The sequence below is a fragment of the Thamnophis sirtalis genome, unplaced genomic scaffold, assembly GCF_051295495.1.
Source record: "Thamnophis sirtalis isolate CommonGarterSnake01/CBP01778 unplaced genomic scaffold, rThaSir2_p1.2 scaffold_1, whole genome shotgun sequence".
Taxonomy (NCBI): Eukaryota; Metazoa; Chordata; class Lepidosauria; order Squamata; family Natricidae; genus Thamnophis; species Thamnophis sirtalis.
In genome coordinates, this window is record NW_028261381.1 from 128,020,858 (window position 1) to 128,042,062 (window position 21,205).

The following is a 21,205-nucleotide window of genomic DNA, read 5'->3' on the forward strand; positions in this document are numbered from 1 at the left end:
AAATCTCCAATCTTATTGCAGTGTTTGTACTGCAGTGGTGTCAGGGATGTTTGCTGAAGATGGGTAAAAGTTGTATGCATCGCTGTCTAAGTCCCATGCATATGGAGGAGCTGGGAAAAACCACTTCCTGAAGTCACACATCTACTGCTGTGTCTGCTCCATCCTTAAAAATTTAGCAGCTCCCCCCCGCCCCCGCTTTATGTGTATTTCTAAAAAGATGTAACAGAAGAAAAGAATAAATATCTGGGATCGTGTTGTAGTATTGCAAAAACATAGACATTGATTCATTGAGGAGGAACTGGGAAAAAAAGTTTATGTGATGCTCTATTTAGGAAGAATGAGGGCATCGCATAAACATTCCCCCCCCCCCCAGTTTGGTGTTATAGTTAAGGATGCATTTTTTCTGCTAAAACTATCTTACATCATTCAAAAAACCAAGGACAAATGAACCTGCTAATTTCCTTTTGTTTAGTTTTACTGATATTTTTTAAATCAGACTTCCATATCAATTTGTGATTATTATTACTGTTTTCCATACGAATATTCATGTGCATATAGCATGCTTTTATTATTTTGCCCAAATAATTTTTTTCCAAGCCATTTCTCCCAATTCAGTTTTGTATATTGTTCTCTTTAACAAATACAGTTTTTAGAGGGAAATTCTATGAGTTGCAGCATTGTAAATGTTGAAGGGTAACTATATTTTCGTTATCTTTTGGTTGAGGAGGTTTAAGGAATTTAAATCTGTCAATTTCAGTGCCTCGGTTTTATTGTGTTTCAAATTTATTTATTTCTAAATCTAATGTATAAGTCTGCCCAACTAACAAGTGTAACTGATTCCATTTTTGCTCCCCATTCCATAGATTTAACACAAGTTATCTGGGCTTTATCAGAAAAGTGGCAGTGATTGCATTATTCAGCAGCATCTGAAGTAGGTAGGATGGCTCCCTCAGCTAACAGGCTTCTTTTCTGTTCTTGCAACCCACAGGCTACTAGGCAGAATGTCCACAGATGAGCGGCATTTGACCTCCAGCTGTGGATCTTTCATCAAGACTGAGCCATCCAGTCCATCCTCTGGAATTGACGCCATCAGCCATCATAGTCCTAGTGGCTCCTCTGATGCCAGTGGTGGTTATGGCATCACTATAGGTGGCCATTCTAATGGCCTGGACTCACCACCCATGTTTGGCGGTGCAGGGATTGGTGGTGGTCCTTGCCGCAAGCGATATGACGACTGTGCCAGTGCTATTATGGAAGATTCACCCACTAAATGCGAATATATGCTCAATGCCATCCCGAAAAGGCTATGTCTAGTGTGTGGGGACATTGCATCTGGATATCACTATGGAGTGGCCTCTTGTGAAGCATGCAAAGCCTTCTTCAAGCGGACAATTCAAGGTAGGAGGCTGGTGAGAGCAAATGCAAGTGAAATGGTTACATCAAACACTGTTTTTGTTGGCTGACAGACAGAATCCATTATAGGGTTTTATCTTGGAATTGATGATGGCTAAATATTTTGAATATTCAAGGGAGATTAGAGCTGAAAAGCGAGCAACTTGACAATGTGAATTTAGACAGCACAGGGTCACAATACAGGCTTAATGGTATCTTTTGCTAATCTTAGCAACATTTTTCTTGTCGTCTTATAATTTGGCACTAAAAACCTAAGTGAATTTTCTAAATTCTGGTTGTCATTATTATTTCAGTTTTTGCAAGTCTGGGTAAATCAGATTATATGATTTCTATATTTGCTACCTCATTCACATAATCTAATGTGTTTTAGGGGGGAAAAAGTTCTTTTCACTGTTAAAATAGATATAATGGGGAAAAAAAACAATGCTGCCAGTTATAAACGACTGGGTTAAAGAGATCTATTTTACATCCTATTCAAAATGTTAAAGGTGAGAATCAACAGTTGAACTAAAAGCATTCCAAAATTTGGAAGTAATACAAGAGTAGCTCTGTTCAGAGGCCAGAAGAACTGTCTGTTTTTGTGTGTGGAAGATATATTCAGCAAAAGAGATGGCGTGGCACCTTCCAGAATGGGATGTAGAGAACTCTCTAGGCCAGTGTTTCCCAAAGTGTGGTACGCGTACCCCCAGGGGTATGGGAAGAGTTTGGTGGGGGTATGCGTTGCACCGGAGTTTGGTGGGGATCACGTGGGAATATCACAACAGGAGAAGATATCTTTAATGTTATGAATACATTTATGCAAGAGAACAAAGTTGATTGGAATAGATGTGTTGGAATAAGCACAGATGGAGCAAAAAGTATGGTTGGAATTAATAAAGGACTCATTGCAAGAATTCAAAATGTTGCTCCAAATGTCATATCCACACATTGTTGCATACACAGAGAGGCTTTGGCAACACGTAAGATGCCCACTGATCTACAGAAAGTTCTGGATGAAAGCGTGAAAATCATTAACTACATTTTTTTATGTAGTTATGAGGGGTACTCAGCGTTTTTTATGAGGGGTACTCAGCATTACGAAAATTATAGAAGGGGTAAACATATGTCAAAAGTTTGGGAAACACTGCTCTAGGCCAATGGTTCTCAACCTGTGGGTTGGGACCCCTTTGAGGGTCGAACGACCCTTTCACAGGGGTCACCTAAGACCATTGGAGAAAACATATTTTCAAAAAAAATACGGAAAACATAAAATAATTTTATGGTTGGGGGTCACCACAACATGAGGAACTGTATTAAAGGGTCGTGGCATTAGGAAGGTTGAGATCCACTGCTCGAGGCTATTGGGTGGTCTCAAGTAAGTAGAATTTTCAGAGTTTGCATATTTAAATCAGGAGTATCCAGCTTTGGCAAATTTATGACTTGTGAATCTTAACTCCCAGAATTTTCCCAGTCAGCATGTTTGGGAACATTAGTTCATAGCAATAGCAATAGCACCTAGACTTATATACCACTTCATAGTGCTTTACAGCACTCTCTAAGCAGTTTACAGAGTCAGGCTATTGCCCCCAACAGTCTGGGTCCTCATTTTACCGACCTCGGAAGGATGGACTGCTGAGTCAACCTTGAGCCAGTCACAATCAAACTCCTGCCAGTGAGCAGAGTCAGCCTGCAATACTGCATCCTAACCCCTGGGCCACCATGGCTCAAATATAAATCTACTGAGTGCCAAAGATGTCGCTAAATGTTTCACCTTTAACTTTCTTCTTACCAATGTGAAAGTTTTTTCATCCTGCAGATTCAAGCACTCTTCATTCAGTTATTGTTGCTTTTCTAAGAAAGATAGAAATATTCTTTGACTACTGGGAACATTTGCTTTTGAAAACAAATGCCTTTTTTTGTAGTATTAAAGTACCAACATTTTTTTTGAACTACAAAGCTCGTGCCAAGCCAAGAAATCAGCAATATTTTTGCAGATTAATATTGACATTTCAAGAATAAAATGTTATTTATAACAGGCATTTTGAACAAGGGAATAAAAAAGCTGACGATGGCAGCCACAAAAGCTCCGTCCTCTTTTATCTGTGTTGCAATGAATGCAAAAAAAAAAAAGCGTGAAGATTTGATCGCATGGTTGTGACAATGTGATGGAACTCATTAGTGGCCTCGAGGAAAAATAAGGTGAGATGCAGCCTAGGGAACAATCAAATCCGAGGGACAGAAAGATTCTGTTAATGTAGCTGTACCATAAAGGACTAGAGCCTCTCTAGTTCTTTTCCTGTCTGGTTTGCTGGGGTGGGAACTGACATTGATCTTGTAAGTACAAATTTCCCGCCCACCAGTTTTAGCTGCCTGTTCCATTAGGGCAGGCCAGTGGTGGGTTCTGGCAGCCGCTACTGCCGGTTCGCTCAGGGATGCTGTGTGTGCATGTGCAGTACAACAAAAATTGCATGCGCAGAAGCCAAAAACAAGATGGCGCTACTTATGGCGTCACCAGGAGAACTGGTTCAGGGACATGGCAGACCTGGGTTACTGCCGGTTCCAGCGACCCATGCTGCCAAGCTACTATCGGTTCAACTGAACTGGTCCAATCTGGTAGGAACCCACCACTGGGCCAGGCTGTCTTGTCTGATTGTTTCCTAGGCAGAATCTTTCCTTCTCTTTCCTCAAAGCCACAAACTTATTCCATTACAGGATTGCCATCTTGATTGTTTTTAACAATTCCAGTAAACATCCCAGTAAGTTAACTACTGATCCACTGCATAGGAATTATTGTGAACAGTTATTCTTAGATCCGATAAATAATTAGACATTCAAATGCCACTTCTTTTTTAAACAGAAAACAATGGTAATCAGTTTAATTATATCACGTAATATAATTATTGTACTAAATCTCTTAAATGGGCGAATTTATTTTCTTTATATCCTATTGATGTTGAAACTGTCAGCAGTAACTAACCACTAGTGAAAACCATATGTTGAAGAAATATGACATTTTGACTTTCGAGCTGCTTTTAATTCTTATTCTTAATTCTCATCAAATAAGTAAAATATAATCCAATAGATAAACACTGAATTTGTTCCAGCTGAACTGACTTGTAGAGATCACACTAAATTTCACTTCTATAATATAGGAAGAAAATTGATCTTACATCAAAAGAAAAATTATATAAAGTTATAAGGGCATGTACCTGAAAACTACTATAAAACTTAAATCTTCAATTCAGAGAATGGCCGTGCTGCAAAAATCGCTGCGTTTTATTGACCTTATTATAGCAATATAATGTGGTAAACTGTAGTCATTAATCTGCTATTCTGTCAGTTTTCTAATCAATACATTTCAAACTACAAAAGTATATCTGCTTCATTTTTCAATATGTGTGCATATCAATACTGTACATGCGTACATTTTCTTTGTCCCTTCGAATTAGTGTTGACTCCTGGTGGCTGTTTGGACAAGTCCCTGCAGTTTTCTTGGCAAGATTTCAGAAATGATTTGCCATTGCCTACTTTCTAGGGTTCTGGGAGAGTGACTGGCCCAAGGTCACCCAGCTGGTTTTATGCCTAAAGCAGGCCCAGAACTCTGAGTCTCTAACCTGATGTCTTATCTACTACACCAAACTGAATCTTATCTAAACTCAATGTATTATAACATGCATTCTCTTATCTATAGTTTTGCAAACTGACAAGATTCTGAAATTAGAATATTTTGCATTTTTTAAGTGCCCGCCGCTTGCGTAAGTGGAGCTGCGCGCATGGTCTGGTTCGGAATGGGTCATAGCGACAGCCCAGGAGTTGGGGAGTCTTGTTTTAAAACATATGCATGAAAATTGGAACCTGAAAGCAAAGTTTTTAGTGTTTACAGTTTAACAAAAGAAAATTTCAACATATATAAGAAATTGTTATTTTTTTTCACAATCTTCTCTTACAATTTTTTAAAAATGAGAAACGAGGCCTTTAATATTGAAATACTAAATTGTCAAAGAACAGTTGAAAAATTATCTTTCTCTAAAGCTTGATGGGTCAGTTTATTTTTAACCAATATCATGTTTGCATGTTTATTCATAAATCCATTATTTTCCGTATCTGCTAATCATTCATATAAAAGTTCTATATCAGTATATATTTTTGATTTTCTTTCTCCCAAATATGCTTCTTTAAATGTATTTTCTTCCCAAATGCTCATTTCTAAACTCCTTTCTTTTTAAAGAAGTTATATATTTTATTGATTATGTCCCATCAAGTTGTTGTTGACTATTGGTGACCATAAAGGTAATTTTTCTTATGAAGACACTGTATGTCCCTAGCCTGATATTTTGGGTCTTCTCATGGTGTAGTCACTGCCAATGAAACTGAATCCATCCACCTTGCTGCTGTTCATTCTCTTCTCTTTCATTTCCTTTTTTCCCAGTTTAGAGCCTTTTCCAGCAAAATCAGTCTTCACATAATATGTCTGAAATACACATTATGTACTGTTATAATTTTAACATGATAACCTGTCCCCTTGGGTGAAAACTCTGAGTTGATTTTGTTCAATAATCTATTTATTTGTTTCCTAGCTATTCATGGTATTCTCAGAGATCTTCTCTAACACCAAAGTTCAAAGATCCGGATTCTTCAAAGTCCACCTTCTCCTTCCATAGTGTCACAGAAAATACTATGGTTGCAGGATTCTGATATTTGTAGGTGTAGACCCATCATGGCACTTGAATATCTTCTCCAGTGTCTTCATGGCTGAATGCTAAACTCCAGTGTATTTCTTGATTGCTTGTTCCTTTTACTATTGTTGATTGATCCAAAAAAGTCAGAAGCTATTCACCTTTTCGGTATCTTCATTATCAGTTCTAAGGCTTGTTGTTCTACCTATTGTCATTAGTTTGGGTCTTCATTTTATTTAATTTTAGTCCCATGTTTTCCACTGTGCTCCTTCACTTTTATTACTAGGGCTTGCTGATCCTTTGCATTTTTGGCTATCAGGGTAGTGTCATCAGCATTGCGCAAGTTACTAATATTCCTTCCTTTGATTTTAAAACCATGATCGTGTTTTTCTCATCCACCTTCCCTCAATATACAGTTGGCATATACAATAGATTGAGTAAATGAGGGGAAATGTCTTTTCACACTCCTTTGCCATCCTTGAGCCAGACTGTTTCACCATATTCTGTTCATACTATATATAAGTTTCTCATGAGGATAATAAGATGTTCTGAACACATTTCAGTTTGATGTGATCAACACAATTAGAGGCATTTCTACAATCTATTAGCAATAGCAATAGCAGTTAGACTTATATACCGCTTCATAGGGCTTTCAGCCCTCTCTAAGCGGTTTACAGAGTCAGCATATTGCCCCCAACAATCCGGGTCCTCATTTTACCCACCTCGGAAGGATGGAAGGCTGAGTCAACCCTGAGCCGGTGAGATTTGAACCGCTGAACTGCAGATAGCAGTCACCTGAAGTGGCCTGCAGTACTGCACTCTACCCACTGCGCCACCTCGGCTCTAACTATGTCTATACTATACTATACTATCTATTAACTATGTCATGACTTCTTTTTGGTATTCTTTGGCTTTCTCAATTATACTATACGCATCCCCAATAATATTGTAGGTTCTTCAGATGTTTCTAAAGCCAGTTTGAATGACTGGTCTCTCTTTTTCCACGTAGGGCTCTAAATTGTGTTGAATGATCCTAACCATTATTTTGCTAGCATGTGAAATTATTAGAATGTTATATTGTTTGCACACTGTTCAATTTCCTTGTGTTGGCATTGCAGTATAGATTGACTTTTTCCAATCTTCATCCATTGTGTCATTGTCCTAACATTAAATCAAAATCTGCCTCTCTGTAGTAGCATCTGTTATTCTATGTCCTGGCACTATGTGGGTAATACCTTTTTCCTCTGTGACATTCTTTCTGGCATTTGGCAAGTGCTATTCTATCTACACCCAGGAGTCTTTTGTCATGAGCAAACATAGCAGTTCTCTTAATGTCAACTCATAGGATTTGGTTTATAATCCTCAGATTATCTACATGGCTGTACTTTGTAGTTGTTCCAGTTTGCACGAATTCTAAAATGTAGTGCTCAGAATGGAGGACGATACTCCAAGATGAGACTGATCAATGCTTGGTAATCTAGAACTATTTCTTTCTGTAATTTTTATAGAACTTATATTTCTGTTGATGCAGTCCAACTTTTCATTTGCACATATTATCGTTTAGATCAAGTTGAATTCAAAGATCTCTTTCATGTGTATTAGTATCAAACCTTGTATGCTTAATCTTATATACAGCATGTCCATTTGATTTTTCCTCTAAGTGAGGAAAATTTGCATTTGTCTCTATTAAATTTCATTCTAATACTTTAGCTGACTTCTGTAGCAGAGGAACAGCATGCTGAATTTCATTTCATAATTTCAGGGATGTAAACTATGCCACCCAGTTTTCTTTCACCTGAATATTTGACCAGCATTCTCTTCACCTTTTTATCCAAATCATGAATAAAAATGTTAAGAAAGTGCCAGATCCAGGACTAATCCTTATGACTTCCCACCTAACTGCTTATGAACCATACGGGGCTTTAAAAATAATCAATTATACACATGACATCTTGAATAGATGATGATCATCCAGATTTTCTCAGCATATTTCCTTTTCTTTGAAAGCTATTAGTTATGTTGGAACAAATCTCATAACTGGCCCTGCATCCTTGGGTGATAGCAATAGAAGATTAATGAGAATGTTTTAATTATAACCATTTGCCTAATTTGTGTGGGGCCAAAGCAGACAGTTTTTGTTAGGTTCTTCTGACTGCCTATTTACTTGATAAGCAGATGCAGATGTTTTTGATGCTCCCTTGCTCCATTTCCATGATCTAAATCTTTCCTTTTGAATAGGCTATTAACCCCCCCAGGAAAGCAATTCCAATGCAAACACGTGCTTTTCCCCTGCCTATCTTTTTCCTATTGCATAGTGATATTTGGAGTATAAAAGTTTAAACCAGATTAGTAGTGCAGAAAAGCTTAAATTTTCTCAATGCAACTGCTCCAATAACCAATTTTATTCTCATGTAGCTTCTTAAAAGTGATGGAAAAGTTCTAATGAAGAGTTTTGATTAACCAAGCCATTTTTTCCCATTTAAAATAAGAATGTAATCTTATTTTGTTACATACAACTGTGCACAGATTTTTTTAGAGTCTGTGACACCTTTACCATTTAGTCTTGCCTGTTATTGTGCATCAAAGTTTAACATTTTCTTTGTGAAAGTGATTTTAGACAAAGCAACTTCTGATAATATGTTCACAGTGGATTCCCATGCTTTCAATTATTACTTTACTAAACCTATAAGATGAGGCTGAAGGCTTACATTTAATCTTAGTACCTATTGTTTTTTCAAAACTAGATAGAAATGATAGATGTATTAATCTTGAATTGAGGCAGTAATGTCTATCAAATGATGGGAATTCCTCCTGAAGTTAATGGACAATTACTTTCAAATAATAGTTTCTGAATTACATTAGAAATATCTGTGTAAATACAGCTATATACTATTCAATCCCAACTGAGGAAAGACTTTTGAATTAGAGTCTATGGAATGGAATAAAATGTTCTTAATTTGTCATCAACCCATTGTGACTGTACTATTTTAATGGCTTTGCTGCTAGTGCAAATATAGTGTCCAACTTGATAAGCCCTCCAGTGTTGATGATGCTGTTTCTGAAAAATTTATCTATTGGCTGCAATATTGTGATGTGTTTTAGGTGGTTGGGAACTCTGCTTTTCCTTGAAAGAATAGGAAGCAATATGACATGATGCAGTCCCCATAAAGTGTCACTGGGTTATCTGAGAAGGCATCCTTGGAGTTATTTGGAAGGACAGTTCTTCAAGATTCGTAGACATATGGCATTTGCTTGAGTAATGTTTTGAGCAATAATGGAGTTTAAACTGTTTCTCATTATTGTCATTGAGATTGTTTGTCTCAATCCTATGATTCCTGTGGGCCATTTGGAACAATAAATCATTACTTCAGAGGAATAGAATACCTTATGAGAAAATCTTGGTAACCCTCAAGAGAAAACCCTCTCTAATGCATTTGGAGATTATGCATAAATGCTGTTAAATAGCTAGTTTCTAAAAACTGATTTGATGAAATTTCCCTGTTTGATGCATTTCAATTGGTTAAACCATTTGGAAACAATCTAAAATAAGGAAGCACATTGAAACTGCTCTTAAAACAGCCTATTGGGGATGTCTCTAAGGATTACCCTGAAGGATTTTGAATTGGAGATGGTCCCTAATAACATGCAATTATGTTCCACAATCAGAAGGCACCAATACACTAGTCAATCAGTAATCTTCTTATGGTTTATATGGTATTTGAGAAAACCGTGGGAAATAAAAATGATAGTCTTCAGTCTTGGGATGTGAACTATTTATTTATTTTCAGCATTTTTACCAAACCTTTTCTAACAAATATTCAATGTAGATTATGTTCAGAACAAAATCTATGTAAAAGAATAAAAGAAACTGTTTTCGCTGTATCTCAAAACAATTGATATCCAAAGGCATTATAATATAAAGATAGTAGATAGTAGCTTCTAGTACCAGCTGTCTGACCTGGAGGGTGAGATAGGGGAAAGGAAAAGTAGAAGTAGAATAAAGCCTATAATAGGTATTAAAAGGTACTTCTAGTTAATACATGAGATTGCCTACCTTATTTTCCAAAAATCTGGGGACTTCAGTGTGTCAGGATACACATTTGACTTTGTTTATCCACCAGTGCTGAACTATGGTGCTGAATTATGGTGCTGGAGAAGACTCCTGTGAGTCCTTGGACTGCAAGGCGATCAAACCGGTCAGTCCTAGAGGAGATCAACCCTGACTGCTCTTTGGAAGGCCAGATCCTGAAGAGGAAACTCAAATCCTTTGGCGATCTAAAGGAAGGACTCACTGGAGAAAAGCCTAATGCTGAGAAAGATTGAGGGAAAAAGAAGAAAGGGATGACAGAGAATGAAGTGGCTGGATGGAGTCACTGAAGCAGTAGACATGAGCTTAAATGGATGCCAGAGGATGGTAGAGGACAGGAAGGCCTGGAGAATGTTGTCCATGGGGTCGCAATGAGTCAGACACGAATTCACAACTAACAACAACATCCACCAGGGAAAAAAATCTGGGTTTTGGACACATATTTTGCAGTTCAAGGATCCTATGTAATTGTACCAATCTAGGAAGGCTCAATCTCACACATTCCTATCTCTTTGTGTATCTGAAAAAGCTCAGAGCTGCTTCCTAGATTGGGTTCCACTTTCATTGCGTGGCTCCTCAAAGCATTGTTGGGAAATGTTCATTTGATTAAATTAGACGTGGTACAGTGGAATAACTCACATTCAGAAAGCATATTCTCATGACAAGTGTAAGCCTGCAAATATCCATGTAGCTTTCCTTGCTCATTGGCATGCATTGCTTCCTCCTCTGGCTGCTGAGGATACCTTGGAGCTCTTTCCATCATTGTCTGCCAGATTGCCCCTAGTCCACAGTGACTGAAGTGACAGCATGACTGCCAGGTAGAAGGCGGCTACTGGAATCCTGATGAGTTAATCTCATCACTTTATCACAAGGCACTTACAGAAATTGCAAGGTGGTGTGAGTAGCTCTTTTCTTCTGGCAGGCAGCCCAGGACTCATAAAAGAAATTGACATACTTTGTGATGGGGTAAAAATAAAATAACAACAGAGCAGAGAACTTTGTTAAATATTTGAAGACAATAGTTTATCTTGTCCTGGAATTGCTTGCTTGTGGGGAATACATCATCTGCTTTTGTAGGCTTTTCCTCAGATAAGCGTAAGGACAGGAGAGAAATTTGTTTTCTTTTAATACAAGCTTAATATATAATTTCCAAAATACAAACCAGAATGCCATTTACTTTGGCTCACAATGATTGCATTGTAGTTTTCCAATCATAAAATGCATACATGAATGGAATTAGACAGTAATAATGCATATATGCAGAACATTTGCTTGCAACAATGTGTGTATTGGGGGAATTGGGGATATACAAAAATGGATATAAATTTGGGGAAGACTTAAATTTATAAACTGACAGAGCAGTAGGAAAACATGCATTTGCCTTGAAACTCTGCTTATTGCTATGTATGGGAAGCCTAACAAACAGGCTGATCCACTTTTGTTCATAATTAAAATGCCCTTGCCCATCTTTGCAAATTGCAGCATGTTGCCTTTATAAATATGTACAAGGTCACCTAGTGGGCATTAATACTTTGAGAATGTTTGTCTAGATTCTTCCTTTTGAATGAGGTGTGTTTTAAATGTGATATGCTAAGTTTCAGAGTTGTAAAAAAAGAAAGCATTTTAGAGAGTATATGGAAGTTGTACCTGTCTTTGCAGGTATGTGAAAGGCACTATCTGACCGAGTCTGTATCAAAGCATTTGCACAAGACTCATGACTCTTCTTTTGCAACATAAACATAATTTTGCAACTTCCCAACCTTAAAAATCCACAACCTCCTCTTCCAACAAACACATATTTCTCTAATTCTAGGCAGCAGATCTCTGGGCAGAGACTGTGCCATTTCTAGATTTAATTATTTCACCATAAGGATTAATTTATGCTGATGCATCATTTAGTGTGAGGCTGTAGTTGTCTTATTATGCCTTTGAATTGTTTTAATGACATTTTATATGGTTTTATTGGCTTGTTTTATTGCATCCTCCTTGGTACTAATTTTAATGAAAAGCAGGCTAAATTTGATATAAATAAATACGAAAATAAAATATTTCTCAGGCCATTTTATACCACTTGAGGCTTCTATTTCCTATGAGCCTCTTAAGCTATTTCTTTGAATGCATGAAAATTACTATTTGCTAATGTATCAGAGAGGTATTTGTATATGTTAACTTGTTTAATTCCCCTTTCTCTAGTACCTGTTTTGAAAAAGAAGACTGAGGGGAACAGTTTTGATTGCAGAGACAATCTTTATAGAGTCAATGGCTCATTGTCCCAGTACAGTATCAAATCTAAGATCAAATGCATGGTCTCAGTGAGCTTTCTGTGCATTTCCCCACTTTCCTCCCCCAAAAGATCTCCTGATATAGCATGTAGTTTGCTCTTGGGAGAAAGTCTACAGTGACCTCTGTTTTTAAAATGGACTCATGTTACTGATGACTGACTCTTGTTTCCAAACAGATGTTTTCCCCTTTAGGTCAAAGTGATCTTAATGGGGAAATCCATGTTTGCTCATTTACATGTCAGCACTATTTGTATTTGCTGGATAAGAGAAATCTAATCCATGTGAGCTAGAAACAATTATAAACTGTTCCGTTTCCCTACTTTATTCATTTTAGGTACATTCTATGACATATCAGAAAACTCCAATGAGGAAGAAAAGTCCACTTGCAATACTACTCTTGTACTCCCTTTAATTATTTTCCAGGCTCTCTAACAATGTCAAGTGACTAGGAGTCATGTGTAAAATGTCCCATAATGCTCTAAAAACTGTGCAATTAAAATGGCAGTAACATAGGGGTACCCAGGAAAGTCCTTTTGTTGACAAACCTCAAAACATCCTTCAAACCCTAGTTTACTTTCTGCACGCTCTCATTTAAAGCACTTCCCCCCCAACCAATGCCTTGCTTGCCCTTTCTTCCTTCCTTCCTTCCTTCCTTCCTTCCTTCCTTCCTTCCTTCCTTCCTTCCTTCCTTCCTTCCTTCCTTCGGAGATCACAGAACTCCATGATAATTCCGAGTGCCATCAATAAAAATATAGAACCATAGAATATGGGTTATATTTGGGTTTGCAGAAATACCATCCCAAGGAAACATAAACTGAAATCTGAAAGGGCACCTACAATAATAGAAAAGAAAGCGAGTGGAGGAGAGAATGAAAGGAAGATGGGGGAAAGAAGAAGGAGAAGAGGATGGAATGGAGAGGAAGATAAGGAGAGAGGGTAGGAAGGGGAAGAGGAAGAGTAGCAGTAGGAGAAAGGTAAGGGAAGAAGGAAGGGGACGGAAAGGAGGAAGGAAAAAAGTAGAGAAGGGAGAGGGTGAAAAGAAAGGGAAAACGAGGTGGTGTTACAACAGGAGGAAAGAATGGTAAATAAAGCAACCCAAACTCCATATTATAACCTATTAAATGAAATGATAAATGTATAAGAATGATAAATGTAAAGAAGAATAACAATTATGTGAATATATACTTAAAATGATACGTAAGAGAACAAAAAATAAAAAAAATTCTGGGGAAAAAAAAGAAAAACAGAAATGGTGGTAGGAACTTATGATTCAAAGGATAGGAACAGCAATAAGAAGATTCCAAAGTAGAGAAAGCGTGCTTCCTGGGTCACATCAGATGATATAATTTGATCAATGAAACACACCAACTTTGTCTAAGCAAATAGGCAGAAAGATACCAGAGACAGGTACCTGGCTTTATGCCACAATCTGCTTTTAAGTGGTAACCAACACTTTGAATTGCACCTGGAAACTAATTGGCAACTAGTACAGCTCATAGAGCAGAGGTATGCCCATCCCTGCTTGTGCCACTGCACTCTGAACCAACTGGAGGCCTTCCCAGTCCAGGAACAGGTTCAGCTAGCAGACAAGATGAACTTGCATGAAGGCCTTCCTAACCATAACTGCAAATTGTTCTCAAGCAGTAATTGCAAGTCCGGATAAATTCCAAGACTCTTCACCAATCTCAAATGGAGAAGTGCTAACCCATCCAGGACCTAAGATGGACATTCTCCAATTAGGTTAGGTTTGCCAGTTGTGAGAAAAGTGGCTGCAATGAAGAAATGTGAGGAAAGTAAAGTACTGAAAGAAGTAAAGTATTTAAAAAGCAGAGCAAAGCTTTAAATTAGTTTAAAGAGGTGAGATAAAATGTAGAAACTCTGTTTCGCCACCTGAACAGAAGAGTATGTAGAATATACAGTGATTATATACATACATACATACATACATTTATATATACCGTGTTTTCTCGACAGTAAGACAGAGTCTTATTTTCTTTTGAACTCTGAAATAAGTGCTTGGCCTTATTTTTGGGGAGGTCTTATTATTTTTGAGGGGCAGGAGGCAGTGAGCATGTCACCTCATGGCTGCTGCTGTGTTGCAATATTTTCAAGGAGGGTTTATTTTCAGGGGAGGGCATATTTTATCGTATGCGCTCAAAAGCCCAATTGGGCTTATTATCCTGGGAGGTCTTATTTTCAGGAAAACACTGTTTGTGTGTTTGTGTGTGTGTGTTGTGTTGTGTCAAAGCACCTGGTATGCCCAAATATGGGAGGGAGCATACTTCAGTCTCCCTTTATTTATTTATCAGCACAAATTTACACACACACACACACACACACACACACACACACACACACACAAACACACGAAAAAGTATATACTTGTAAAAGTATTTGAACAAACAGTATCAGAACAGCACTTGATTATAAATGGAATATGAAGTTACAGTAGAATATGGTTTCAGTAATAAAAAATACAATTTTGAGACTGAAGGGATTAGGAATGTGTAGCTTTTAAAAGACAAGACTGGGAGAGGTTATCAGAGCACTCTTTAAATATCAAGCATTGTTCTCTATCATCCCAGAGTACTGACTGGAAAATAATGATCTTTACTGCAAGACTAATTCTAGTCAAACGATAAATATTTCTGAACATTAGGACCAGTTTAATATGTAATTAGATGTCATCAGAGAGATGGTGTTTTCATTTTCACTGAATGTATCCAATAAGAATCTAGACAATCCCTTGACATGTGTGCTTTAATTTGGATTCTTGCCTGAAGCAAGAGTTGGACGCTTTCAGTCTAAATCACCTTTTCCAGTGTTATGATATTACAGCCTGGAATGGTATCCAGAAGGTTGATCCTCTTTTTATATGCATCGTTTCCTAAGTGGAGTGGAAAATCTTTTGCTGCCTCTGATGGATTCAGATGTGGTAGTCATAAATTGAAAGGGGAGGGTTATTCCTCCACTCCCATGCCCGGTGATCTTAATCCAGGTTCAGCATTCATAGTTACTTTTGAGTAAAGATGGTACAGGGAGCATATTTAGCATGCCAGAGTTTTTCCTGTGTGTATTTGTGCCTGATCCTGAATAAGTAAATACTATCTTTTGTGAGAAAAACACCAAATGCAGGAAATTGAGGTTGCAGTTACTAATCTTGAAGGGATCGCAATGAACAGTTTTTTGTCATGAGTTCATTCAGCCACAGTACTTGTTCTGATAACTGTGCTGTTTTTGAATTCAAGTGTGAGACCATATACTATAGGTCAAGAGGAAGTGCATGTCCTCTTGAGAAAATCTGACAGTCAATGGGAAAGGAATGGGAATGGATGGGCTTCATTGCTGGAGATTTCACAAAATAGCAGCCTGGAGGCCTGAAAATTGTTTGACTCTCAGAATCGGCTCTGATGGATCAACTCAGGAGCTATTTTTTTCATTTCATTCATGACCCCAGAATCCCTTTCCCTTTGATGTGTTCTTTACCAAATTGTTAAGGCAGACCCATCAGAGGGATCTTACAACAATGGCAGGAAAATTCAAACATTTGGTTTTAGACCAGCAAGGGTGGTTTTTAGAGCAGCCCATTAAAATCTCTTTTATCTTTTACATGATTTAAATGTGCTGATCTGTTTGATGCTTCCTTTGGAATGACTGTTCACTGGTGAAAATTTTGTTCAAAAGCCACTAACGCCATAAACTAGGAAGCTGAAATGTGGAAATACTTTTAGTTTTTCCAGCTGTTTCCTTGTTGAGTTTTAACTTGTGCACACATTGTTTTTATTTTGGTAAGAAAGCAAAAGGAATTAATTCTTGATTGCCCAAGAACCCTGGCATTTCTTTCTCCATCAATCTCATCAAACCTCATTCCGTGCAAAGGGCTTTTGCAAATACTGTGAAATAGTCTTGATTGCCAGAGTTAATCAGAGCCAAGAAAAATTTAAAGCTGCGTTTACGTAATTGTGCTTGTATGAATGGATCCAAGAGAAGGAAAGAAATATTTGCCTCCAGACATATAGTTCAGCGTTAGACTAAATGGTGCTTAGGCAGAAGGATGCTCTTTAGATAGAAGCATGCATTACGTCAGTTCACAGTGGGGGAAGCCAGCCCAACTGTTCATGTGCTTTACGAGTCATTCTGAAGAATGAAGCCAAAATATTACCCTGATAGTTCCACTATTTCTATCTGTCTTAAAGATGAAACAATTTACTGAAATTATGTTATCTCCAGACATGTTTACTATGAATCAATGTAATACAGCCAATTTTTCATTGAAGACTGAGGATAGACTCCTGTTGAGTCACAAAGCTCTCCTTGGCTGGTTACCCTTCCTTATATTAATATACCATAAAGCAGTGGTCCCCAACCTTTTTATCGCCGCGGACCAGTCAGCCTTTGATAATTTTACCGTGGCCCGCTGAGCGCGCGCAGGGGTGGGTGGGCGTTGTTCGCGACGACACATTGATTGTTCAGTATGGCTAGCGTAGATAGCGTAGCACAAACTGCGCCTACGCAAGGCTACACTACTAGCGCTGTCTACGCTAGCCCTACGTAGCTGTGCAGGCGCTCTTAGGTTTTTTTCAGGAATCGGCCAGCGCTGAAGCGCTGAAAAGGAATGAGAAGGGCGGCGCTGGACACAGGGGGGCGGTGGGCCGCTGGTGACGTCAGAGTGCCACCAGCGGTCCAGTAACACCCCTTGTGCCAGTTAGCCCTAATTTGCATACAGAAAGAAACTATGGCCCCCGGCCGCTGCAGCGATCATGGCCCCCGGCCGCTGCAGCGATCATGGCCCCCGGCCGCTGCGCGGCCCGGTGCCAGGTACTCCACGGCCCGGCACCGGTCCGCGGACCGGGGGTTGGGGATCACTGCCATAAAGCACTCACAGGGAGAAAGGGAGGCTGGGATTTACATGCACCACTTGGGATTGTTTTATCCCAAGACAAATAAATAAATAAGTGCAATGTTTTATTTAGAGCCTTATGTTTTGACATATTAGGTCCAATATAGGAATCCGAGGTGGTGCAGTGGTTAGGGTGCAGTACTGCAGGCCACTTCAGCTGATTGTTATCTGCAGTTCAGCAGTTCTAATCTCACCGGCTCAAGGTTGACTCAGCCTTCCATCCTTCCGAGCTGGGTGAAATGAGGACCCAGACTGTGGGGGCAAGTTGCTGACTCTGTAAACCGCTTAGAGAGGGCTGAAAGCCCTATGAAGCGGTATATAAGTCTAACTGCTATTGCTATTGCTATTGCTATTGCTATCCTCAGACAATATTGTCATTAATATATTTAAAGGGGAAAGGTGAATTGGCCCAAGGAACCTAGGTAGATTGGTACTCCTAGTCTTCGAATTCCTCTGAATCCGGCAGAAAGATTGTGATGAATGTTCTCGTTTCTATTTGTTTTCAGGATGGTTTGTTTTTAAAGGGCTTGCTTACATCTTTCCTCACTTTTGTTTCACTTCTTATTTGCAGGGAACATTGAATATAGTTGTCCAGCTACCAATGAGTGTGAAATCACAAAACGGAGGCGCAAATCCTGTCAGGCCTGTCGTTTTATGAAATGCCTCAAAGTGGGGATGCTGAAAGAAGGTAAGGTGGGCTGCATTGCGCTTTCTGTCTGAATATAAAAGTGAAACAAATTAAGAGAATGGATGAAAAACAAGCAGTTCAATTAATCTGATCTCATTATCTCTCAGAATGTGGAGGATCCTTGGGAAGGTCTTCAGATAACGGAACAAATAGGGCAGGTCCACAAGTCTGAAAGTTCCCAAGTTTGGACACCCCTGAATTAGGGAGATTTTTAAAAAATCAAGATTGAGCAGCACTATTGAAGCAGGATTGTGGTTTGCAAGATTTCAGCCACCTTGATTTTTTTTTACTCACCCCCAACCTTAAATGATATTTGGCCAGGGGTGTGTGTATATAGGCCATCAGCAGATATGTATTGATTCTGGCTTACCATCATCATATATGGTCACTTTTTAAATCTGACATACTGTTTTCATTTATATTTTGGTTATTTAAGTCAGTGTTTTTCAACCTTGGCAACTTGAAGATGTCTGGACTTCAACTCCCAGAATTCCCCAGCCAGCATTCGCTGGCTGGGGAATTCTGGGAGTTGAAGTCCAGACATCTTCAAGTTGCCAAGGTTGAAAAACACTGATTTAAGTTACAGTTTGGTTATTTTTGTAAACCACCATGAGTAAAGTAAATAAATAAATACTGTATAGAAACTCACCATAGAGAAATCATTTTCTTGGCTTTGCTGTATGAAGTTGATGGGGGGGGGGAACTTTTTTCTACAGATTCTGTTTCTCTGATGAGCAGGCAAAGATCTCATTTGTGAAGCAGCCTTCTCCAGCCCCATTTATTATTAGGGCAATTCCTTTATTAAATCCGCCACAGAATACAGCGTGCAAGCTATTGAGTCCTCAGGGCTTCTTCATCTGCAGCAGCAGGTGTGAAGAGGAAAACAGGTTAAAAGATGGATGATGTTAGAGTGATTGAGTCTCTGTATTGTTGCTCTCAAGATGCAATGAGTGAAGAGGTAGCAGCCATTCAAATTAGGCTGTGCTAGATATGGTGAAAGTCTCAGATTTCATCTAGGACTTCCCCGAAGAATACTAAGATGAAAAACATAATTAGGATAGCCCCCCCCCTTTAAAAAAAAGTTAGATTCTGTTTCTTATCTGTATCTGTCTTCATCCTTATTTGACATAAGTGAGTACTTGGACAGAAAGGATCAGAATGAAACTAGACCATTTTTGTATTTTAAAAGCAGGTTGTAAAAGTAATTGTAAAAAGCTGCATAAGCTAATGCAATAGAACTTGAGCCAGGTTGCTGTACCCAATTGTTAAATGTCTCTTCAGAGAGAGAAAAAATCTGCTTTCAGGTGATATATACTACGTTCTAAACCAGGGGTGTCCAAAATTTTTGCAAGGAGGGCTAGATTTGGTGAGGTGAAAATGTGTGGAGCCGACCATTCAGCCTGACATTCTTTGAACCATTATGAACTATTTTATGAAAGACTAAACAAATAACTCCGGCGGGGAGAAGAGGCTGCCGGCTGCTTGAAATTTGAAAACAGGCCTCAATTGGCTCCCAGGGCCGGACTTTGGACATGCCTGTTCTAAACACACATGCACAAAATATTTCAGACTGAAGCCTGCAGATGTTTTAAAATTTGAATGCCAAATTTTGGCCAAGTGAATTGAGGCTGCTGGGGAGGTGGGCAGGGGGCATTTACAACCTCAAACCTATAGTGTGCTTATCTTTGGATTAATAGAATAATGGCAGACCTAGATAAACACAGTTTCCATTTGCCTAAACTGTTCCTTTAAGATTCAGAAATACAGTGTTTGAAACATAACCTGATGGTGTTGGCCATTTCATTCTCCCCGCATTAAGATAGTTAGTAAAAAGCTGCAGGAAAATTTGGAAAGTGAAGTATTTTTAAATGCATTAAAATAAAGTGGAAGAGGAACACCTCTTTATTTGCCATAACATACATTCTTACCCATGGTAGCTATGATTGTATTTAATAACTATATAAAACTGTTTTAGTTGTCATTGAGGCTGTATAGAAAAAAATAAAATAAATTCTAGTGAAAGGAAGAAATACAGGTTCATTGTCTTTAGTGTTTAAAGAATCAGTAATACTCTGTAAAAAAATAAAACCACAACTGCTTGACATGCTACAGAGGTTTTGGTTTTTAAAGTAGTTGTTGGCATTCCTTCCTGCTTCTTGTAGCTATATTAGAATATCCACTCTACCTCTCAGGGACTGGAGTAGAGGCTCTGCATTTTCTCATTCTGTATCTAGATCAATCTTTACAGTGACAAAGGAAGGAGCTTCACTTACATGTTCATAGTTCAGAAGTGAATGTTGATATTGAAGTTAATATTCCATCTTTCTCTTGTCCAGAAACTAACCTATCAAACTATTACCTATATGCCATTTCTTAATATTTAGTTAAACACTACTTGCCTTTATTCTGAAAGGCATGCAGAAAGTTCTATATACTATAGAAAATGAAGTGACCCCAGACTATAGGATATCAATTTTCCACATTGTCTTGTTATTTTCTAGTTTGTTTGTTTTTTTAAAAGTTGTTTCTCTTGTTGCCTAATACTCATGTTTATAATTAACGACTGATAGACAATGATACTGACCCCCTTTTTCCCCATGTTCAGTATTTAGGGCTATTTCAAACTCTGTAAATTGGATAAAAATAAAATGATTGTGATCATTTTCATTGGCATCATTGTAGATGTACGATTACAAGACCCCAAGAAACTTGCTGCCTCAGACTATGATCCTGTATAATTCAGCATTCTTTTCTCAGCAGATGTCTGGCTGGACAACAAAGCTAAAAAGCTGACATGAATGTAATAGTATCACACAGATCTGTACCTCAGTGAAAGACATCCTGCCTTGTGCCTTCTTTATTGGAGGCAATATATAGCCAGCATGACTAGAGCCAACAAGATTAGCTTTAATTCTCCATGAATTTGTTTAATCTCTCCATATAACTCTACTAAATTTATAGTCGACAGTGAATTATATGGAATCAAATTCCAGAATATTTGCTATAAATTCTTTATTGCATCATTGTCTGTCAAACTCTTCAGTTTAACTATCTATTGCAGCTGAATATCACTAGCTATAGACCTTAGCGATATCTTTTGTTATATATTTTTATTTGGAAAGGTAGAAGAATGTTCAAATCTAAATTCAAATTTCAGAAAAAAACTATTGGTATTCTTAG

The 21,205-nt window shown here is 38.2% G+C and overlaps 1 protein-coding gene across 1 annotated transcript in view; it reads left to right on the forward strand.

The window, feature by feature from the left end:
- ESRRB (estrogen related receptor beta) overlaps nucleotides 1–21,205 on the forward strand; it is a 104,069-nt gene that overhangs the window by 54,100 nt on the left and 28,764 nt on the right. Inside the window, exons 2-3 of the mRNA XM_087724579.1 lie at nucleotides 989–1,398; nucleotides 17,909–18,025. Coding sequence (XP_087580705.1) covers nucleotides 989–1,398; nucleotides 17,909–18,025 — 527 coding nt within the window. The remainder of the gene's footprint in view (nucleotides 1–988; nucleotides 1,399–17,908; nucleotides 18,026–21,205) is intronic.